A 7,681-nucleotide genomic window follows, 5' to 3' on the forward strand; every position below is an offset into this window, starting at 1 on the left:
GGCAAATACATGCAAGCTTGTAGAGTAATTTGCCAGGCGGAGAGCTGAGGAGAGCACCCTGTTATGTTCCCCTAGCCCTGGCCTCGCTGATCGAGAAGTGTCCCAAAGACAACAAGGACTGCAGCTCCTATGGCAGCTTCAGCGACGCAGTGCTGGAACTCTTCAAGCTCACCATAGGCCTGGGCGACCTGAACATCCAGCAGAACTCCAAGTATCCCATTCTCTTTCTGTTCCTGCTCATCACCTATGTCATCCTCACCTTTGTTCTGCTCCTCAACATGCTCATTGCCTTGATGGGAGAGACTGTGGAGAATGTCTCCAAGGAGAGCGAGCGCATTTGGCGCCTGCAGGTGAGTCTAGGCAGAGACCCCAGTGTGGGGGCCTCCCCAGGACTCAGTTCAGCACATGGTCATTGACTACCATCAGCACCCATCTAATCATCCATCCATCCATCCATCCATTCCATCATCTATCCATTCAGTCATCATCCATCTATCCATCCATCCATCCATCTATCCATCTATCCATCCATCCATCCATCCATCCAATCATCTGTCCATCTAATCATCCATCCATTTATCCACCCATCTAATCATCCATCCATCCATCCACCCATCCACCCATCTAATCATCCATCCATCTATCCAATCATCCACCCATCTAATCATCCATCCATCCAATCATCCATCCGTCCAATCATCCATCCATCCATCCAATCATTCAGTCATCATCTATCCATCCATCTATCCCTCCATCCATCCATCCATCCAGCAGTGAACCTCTACTATGGTTTGTTCTCAGGTCTGGGGTGGGGCCTGAGAATCTGCAGAAGCTCCGCAGTGTTTGTTCAGGTTTGAGGAAGCTTTAGCCTATGTTCTTTGAGTGTAGGGTCTAGGAGGTGTGGCTGTGCAACAGCATGTGTAGAAAAACTCAAGCTTATAGGGGTGCCCTGTTCAGGGTTGATTGTGTGATGTGCGGATGTTGAAGTATGACCTTAGGTTGCATTGAGAGGAATATGGCGTCTAGGACAATGGAGGTGACAGTTTTGCTCTATTTCATCCTGGCCTTAACACTTTTTACGTGCTAAGGAAAACAATACATAGGATGCGTCCAGAGGTGGTAACCAGGTTTGGGAGAGGACTGGAGACTGTCTTAAGAAATGGTTGTTGGCAGCCTGGTATGGTGGCTCACCCCTGTAATACCGGCACTTTGGAAGGCTGAGGTGGGTGGATCACCTGAGGTCAAGAGTTTGAGACCACCTTGGCCAACATGGCGAAACCTCATCTCTACTAAAAATACAAAAACTAGCCAGGTGTGGTGGTGCGGGCTTGTAATCCCAGCTACCCTAGAGTCTGAGGCAGGAGAATCGCTTGAACCCAAGGGATGGAGGTTGCAATGAGTCGAGATCGTGTCATTGCGCTCCAGCCTGAGTGACAGAGCAAAAACTGTGTCTCAAAAGGAAAAAAAAAAAAAAAAAAAAGAAACGGTTGTTGGAACTAGGTTTGAAAAAGGTGAGAGTTCCTTCAGGTATCTTCAGAGCAGCCTGTGGAAGAGGGAGCAGACCCCTTCTGTGGTCCCGGGAGGCAGGTGTACATGGGGAGAAAAGCTTTCATGTAACCCATTTCTCATTATTAAGGCCCTCCTTTTTTTTTTTTTTTGAGACAAGGTCTTGCCCTGTCACCCAGGCTGGAGTGCAGTGGCGCTATCTCGGCTTACTGCAACCTCCGCTTCCTGGGCTCAAGTGATTCTCCCACCTCAGCCTCCCAAGGAGCTGTGACTACAGGCATGTGCCACCACGCCTGGCTCATTTTTAAATTTTTTGTAGAGATGGGGTTTCACCATGTTGCCTAGACTGGTTTTGAACTCCTAAGCCCAGGTGGTCTGCCTGCCTCTGTCTCAAAGTGCTGGGATTACAGGTGTGAGCCACCTCGCCTGCCTATTAAGGCCCTCTTAATTGGATTGTTGATATTGTTGAAGAGAGACTGGGAAAACAAGGATTACAATGTCTAGGACAATGCAGAGGGGATTCCAAGCTTGGAAGAGGGTGGGACTAAATGGTGTTTGAAGCGTCCCCTACCGTGGGATTCTAGGATCCAGCACTTTTCCGATAGGAAGCTCCTGGCCTTTCGGAAATATTATTTATATCTGGTGCCCAGGCTGGAGTACAATGGCACAAGCTCAGCTCACTGCAACCTCTGCCCTCGCCCCACAGGGTTCAAGTGATTCTCCTGCCTCAGCCTCCCGAGTAGTTGGGATTACAGGTGCCCAACACCACGCCCGGCTAATTTTTGTGTTTTTAATAGAGACTAGGCTTCACCATGCTGGCCAGGCTGGTCTCTAACTGCTGACCTCAGGTGATCCTCCCGCCTCAGCCTCCCAAAGTGCTGGGATTACGGGTGTGAGCCACCGCGCCCGGCCTCCTTTTTTGTCTTTGTAGATGAGCCAAACCCTTGGGATCTATGCATTAAGCATGGGGCAAGGGTGAAGTGGGTGCCCTGGCAGCATGTGTGCGCTTGTGTGTTTCTGTGAGTGTGCATGCATACTCCATAGAGTGCGAGCTCTGGTGGTGTGTGTGTGCTTGTGTATTCCTGAGTGTGCATGCATACTCCATAGAGTGCGTGCCCTGGTGGTGTGTGTGCGCTTGTGTATTCCTGAGTGTGCATGCATACTCCATAGAGTGCGTGCCCTGGTGGTGTGTGTGCGCTTGTGTGCGGTTGTGAGTGTGCATGCATACTCCATAGAGTGTGTGCCGTGGTGGCGTGTGTGCGCTTGTGTGCGGTTGTGAGTGTGCATGCATACTCCATAGAGTGTGCGCCCTGGTGGTGTGTGTGCGCTTGTGTATTCCTGAGCGTGCATGCATACTCCATAGAGTGCGCGCCCTGGTGGCGTGTGTGCGCTTGTGTGCAGTTGTGAGTGTGCATGCATACTCCATAGGCTTGCTTATGTCCCCAGAGAGCCAGGACCATCTTGGAATTTGAGAAAATGTTACCAGAATGGCTGAGGAGCAGATTCCGGATGGGGGAGATGTGTAAAGTGGCCGAGGAAGATTTCCGACTGTGTTTGCGGTAACAGAGGGCCCTGGGGTGGTGGGCTTTGGGGTAGGTAGAGAGGGGCAGGTCAGCTTGCTCACCATAACCACAGCTACCTTCTGTCCCGGGGCCTCTCAAAGGAAGGAAGATGTTTATGGGGTTGCAGGGCTTGGGATGGGGGTTCCCGAGCTCCAAAAGGGAAGGGAAGGAGACTGGCGGCATGGGTCCTTTCTCTGCTTTTCTGGAGGTGCCTCCAGGGTCTCTGTCCATTCACTGTCTGGTGTGGGGGAGATCTGCCCACTTGGTACTCCTTTTCCTGCTGTGTACCCTGTGTGAGTTCCTGTGACCCCAGAGGACGTGAGGTGCATTTGCCCCTGGCAGACGGAAGGTGACATGGCTGCTTTGACAGATCTTTTTTGATTAAAAAAAAAAAATCCTTACATGTCTCATGACCACCTTTTCTTTTTCTTTTGAACAAAGTTTCACTCCATCTCCCAGGCTGGAGTGCAGTGGCACGACCTCTGCTCACTGCAGTCTACCAGGTTCAAGCGATTCTCCTGCCTCAGCCGCTCAAATGCCTGGGATCACAGGCACGTGCCACCACGCCTGGCTAATTTTTATATTTTTAGTAGAGATGGGGGTTTCATCATGTTGGCCAGGCTGGTCTAGAACTCCTGGCCACAAGTGATTCAGCCCCCTCAGCCTCCCAAAGTGCTGGGATTACAGGTGTGAGCCACCGCACCCGGCCCCATGACCACCTTTTCTGATAAGCCCACGCCCTCCTTCCCTGACCCAGCTTCCCAAGCCTACAGACCACCTTTTTTGAGTATGACCAAACGTTAACCCACGTCTCTGCTGAAATCCCAGCCCCTGGACAGCAGCATTTCTGACCGCAGTCGTTACCCTAACAAGTATTTCTGACGTTGCCACACTCGCTCTAGAGATGTTCTCTGAACGTGAATTTAGGTCAAATCAGTGCCTGCCATTCCATTCTAACACCTCAGATGCCACCCTCTCTCGTTGGTCACGGGCCCTAATCACATGCTCCTAGTACCTCCTCAACCCTCGTGACACTTGGAGTTTAATCTTCACGCCCTCATGGCCCGGGCCCTCCCTCTGTCTGTCCCTGCTTCCCCGTGGGCTGTCACCCGTCAGGTACAGCTGCACAGTGTGAAGTTGTACCCTTGACACTGTCCGAGCAACTTGCAGGATTTCTGAGTTCCATACAGTGGAAGGAGAGCTGAGTCCTTGAGGCCCGGGGAAATGGAGATGGGTATAGAGTTGAAACTCTGACAACGCTGGTGTGACCGCTCGGGGCAGGGGTGCTCCTGATCTCTAGGACAGACAGAAGGGGAGCTGTGTAGACACCGGGACGCCCAAGCGCAGGGCTGTTTGTTTGCATCCAGTGAGGCAATGGCGAAATAGTAAGAACGATGGCTGCACTTGCAGGATCAATGAAGTGAAGTGGACTGAATGGAAAACACACGTCTCCTTCCTTAACGAAGACCCGGGGCCTGGGAGGCGAACAGGTACTGTTGCTGTGAGGTGACACGGCGTGCATTCCTGTCTGAGACCATGTGACCTGGGGCCGATCAAGTCTAAGGCGCCTGATTTCCCCATCTGTCAAATGGGAGGGATGAATGGAAGTGCCTCTTAGGTCTCTTCCAGCTCTGACTTTTAGAACCCGAGTTGGAACAACTTTTAAAACGGTATAGCCTTAAGCCATAGAAACACATCAGCGGAGTGATATATTTCTAAATATGTATGTATATATATGTGTGTATATATATATATATATACACACATATATATACACACACACACGTATGTTGTTTTTTTAAGATGGAGTCTCTGTCTGTCACCCTGGTTGGAGTGCAGTGGCGCAATCTTGGCTCACTACAACCTCTGCCTCCTGGGTTCAAGGGATTCTCCTGCCTCAGCCTCCTTGAGTAGCTGGGCTACAGGTGTGCGCCACCACCCCTAGCTATTTTTTTTTTTTTTTTGTATTTTTAGTAGAGATGAGATTTCACCATGTTGTTCAGGCTGGTCTTGAACTCTCGACCTCAGGTGATCCGCCCACCTTGGTCTCCCAAAGTGCTGGGATTACAGGTGTGAGCCACCGCGTCTGGCCTCTAAAATATATCTTTTTTCAAAAGCAGATTTCAACAAAATCCAAGAGTCTTCCAGGAACAACAGCAAAACCACTCTCAATGCGTTTGAAGAAATAGAGGAATTCCCAGAAACGTCGGTGTAGAAGCGTCACCCACAGCTGGTGTGTGCGTGGGCTGTCTGGTGCTGCAGGCGGAGTCACGGATGTGCTGAGGGCTTTGAGGAGTGGTGGAACCTGGCTCTGCTGGCCTAGACGTAGAACACACCCTCATGCTGAGTGGGTATCTGGACTGAAGGGCAGTTGGCGGTTTGTCTGAGTGGGAAACATCCTAAATTTTGTTATTTGGCAAAAAGCTTGTGTAAACCCACAGCCAGCCACAGTCCGGAGCCTCGGACACCCCTAAAGTTCTGGGTGAAGCCTCTGGTTTTACCAATTGCAGGTCGGCTTGGCTGGGAGAGGTGGGTGGCAGGGAAGGGGCCTTGAAGAGCGGGGAGAGGAGGCTTTCCTCCTGCCAGCTTCCCCGTGTCAGCCCTGGCCCCAGTCCACACATTCTACCATCTCACAGGGTTGCCTGAATTTGTGGGAGACCCTTGATCCCATCCCAGAATGTGCAAGGGACGAGGTAAGCCAGATATCCTGGGAGAGGAGGGGAGTGAGCTTTGGAAATGACCTTCGGGAACTCTTCAGGGAAAAGGAAGCCATCCTTGGAGTGAGCATCCCCTGAAACCCCAAGGATCAAACTGTCTCAAATGGAGAGATGTTTTTAGTAGCATAATTGACACAGGGTTTATGTTCAGTATGGAAAAGACATTTCAGTTAAGAATGAACATTACTACAATGAAGTATTGATTTTAAAAGTGGAGACAGATCAGGGGCTTTCGGGCTGGATGTAAGTAAATATATCTGGCCTCAGGGTTGGCAGAGCAAGACAAAAAGCTTTTCTTCACACACACAAAAGTCTGCGTGAGAGGCGTGGGGCAGGTCCTGCCGGGCCGCCGCGATCTGGGTGAAAGGGCCTGGCTCTTTTCCTTGTCCCCGGCCTTGCCGCAGCGCACGCCCCCGCACTGGGATCCTGGCTTCCGCAGAAGCAGAAATAGCAGCTGCTCCGTCTCTACCATGTTAGAGCTCAGGACGTCTCAGTGGGGGAATTTAACAAAACGCCTGAACTGCTTTGGTACAAAGTTTTGTGTTTTTTTTTAACTGTGAATTTTGAAGCTGAAGGGGAAGCTTGTGAGAGAGAAACATTTGCCAAGACTTTGGGCTTATTTTTAGGTCCTCATCCTCTGATGTCCTCCCTTGGAAATGACACGGAGTCAGTCTGGGGGCAGAGGGGAAGTGGAGACGGAAGGATTTTCCGGGTAACTGGGGCCTAAGCCGCTAGAAAATCTCCTCTGCTCCCATTATCTGGTGAAAGGATTCATGTAAAAATTACAAAAATAGTAACATAAGTTTTATAAGAAATAGAAATTTGGCCTCTGGATGACATGGCAATTGACGAGTTAATCTGGTTTGAGGCAGATTGAGGAGTCCAGGCCTGGCAGTGCACTTGGGACGAGTTTCTCTGCTCTGGGCCACTCCATGTGCCAGACTAGCTGAGCAGGTGGAGACTCAGCCTCCGTGCCCCTAATGGGGCTGGTTGGGGAGAGGGGGTCTGGGGTGTGAGAGGCGTCACAACCCCAGCAGCCCCTGTCCTCCCAGCTGACTTAGGGAGGAACCACGTGCTCTGAGCCTCAGCGGTCAGACCAGGCTCTGAGGGGGAACGGGGCTGGGCATGGGCCCCTGGAGAAGAGAAGATTGGAGGGGGCCTGTCCTGAGGCAGAAGGAGCAGATGCATTCTAGAATGGGCAGAACTAGTCAACTGAGGAGGACTTCGGCTCAATCCAACCCAGCAACTGGTCCAGATATTGGAGATCTTTAAGCAAAAGCTGGTTGAGCACTTCATGAGGCATGTGGTTGAAAACGGTCATTGGATGAAGTGTAAGGTCCCTTTAGCCTAGAGAGTCTGCCGATCAGCATTCCACAGGTGGAGTCAGCTACCTCTGTTAAGCCCGAACAGACCTCTTGTTTGAAAGGAAGTGGTTTGGATCCATGGTGCCGGGTTCTACACCACTGAGCTGGGAATTCCAGAACTGCTTTACTCAGATGTTAATGGATAAAGCCATACCCACTAACGGATGAGGTTATCTGTTATGGATAAAGCCATATCCAGAATTGCTTTGACTCAGATATTAATGGATAAAGCCAATGATTGATTTCTATTTGCCTAACCTGCCAGCTTGTGTCCAAGTGAGAAATGGAGAGCCACAGGGATCTTTGTCATCTCGCATTATGGAGCGCTGCTCTCTGTGGCTCTGGATGGAATTTGTTGGCAAGACCCTTTTCTTTTCTCTTTTCTCCCTTCCTTCCCTCCATCCTTCCCTCTTTCCTTCCCTCCTTCCCTTCTTCCCTCCTTCCTTCCCTCCCTCCCTCCCTCCTTTCTTTCTTTCTTCCCTCCCTTCCTTCCTTCCTTCCTTCCTTTTCTTTCTTTCTTTCTTTCTTTCTT

The 7,681-nt window shown here is 50.7% G+C and overlaps 1 protein-coding gene across 2 annotated transcripts in view; it reads left to right on the forward strand.

Annotated features, from left to right (window-relative positions):
* TRPV3 (transient receptor potential cation channel subfamily V member 3) overlaps positions 1 to 7,573 on the forward strand; it is a 42,428-nt gene extending 34,855 nt beyond the window's left edge. The window contains exons 9-13 of one of the 2 annotated variants that reach the window (XR_004265775.1): positions 76 to 350; positions 2,953 to 3,065; positions 4,479 to 4,558; positions 5,189 to 6,028; positions 7,415 to 7,573. Coding sequence is in view for 1 of the 2 variants with exons in the window: in XM_032270065.1 (XP_032125956.1) it covers positions 76 to 350; positions 2,953 to 3,065; positions 4,479 to 4,558; positions 5,189 to 5,283 (563 nt within the window). In the remaining variant the exon portion in view is untranslated. Of the gene's footprint in view, positions 1 to 75; positions 351 to 2,952; positions 3,066 to 4,478; positions 4,559 to 5,188 lie in introns of both variants that reach the window. The other variant, XM_032270065.1, reaches the window with a different exon arrangement.
* The last annotated feature ends 108 nt before the right edge of the window (positions 7,574 to 7,681 follow it).

The sequence above is a fragment of the Sapajus apella genome, unplaced genomic scaffold (assembly GCF_009761245.1).
Source record: "Sapajus apella isolate SASKATOON/1434 unplaced genomic scaffold, GSC_monkey_1.0 scaffold202, whole genome shotgun sequence".
Lineage (NCBI taxonomy): Eukaryota > Metazoa > Chordata > Mammalia > Primates > Cebidae > Sapajus > Sapajus apella.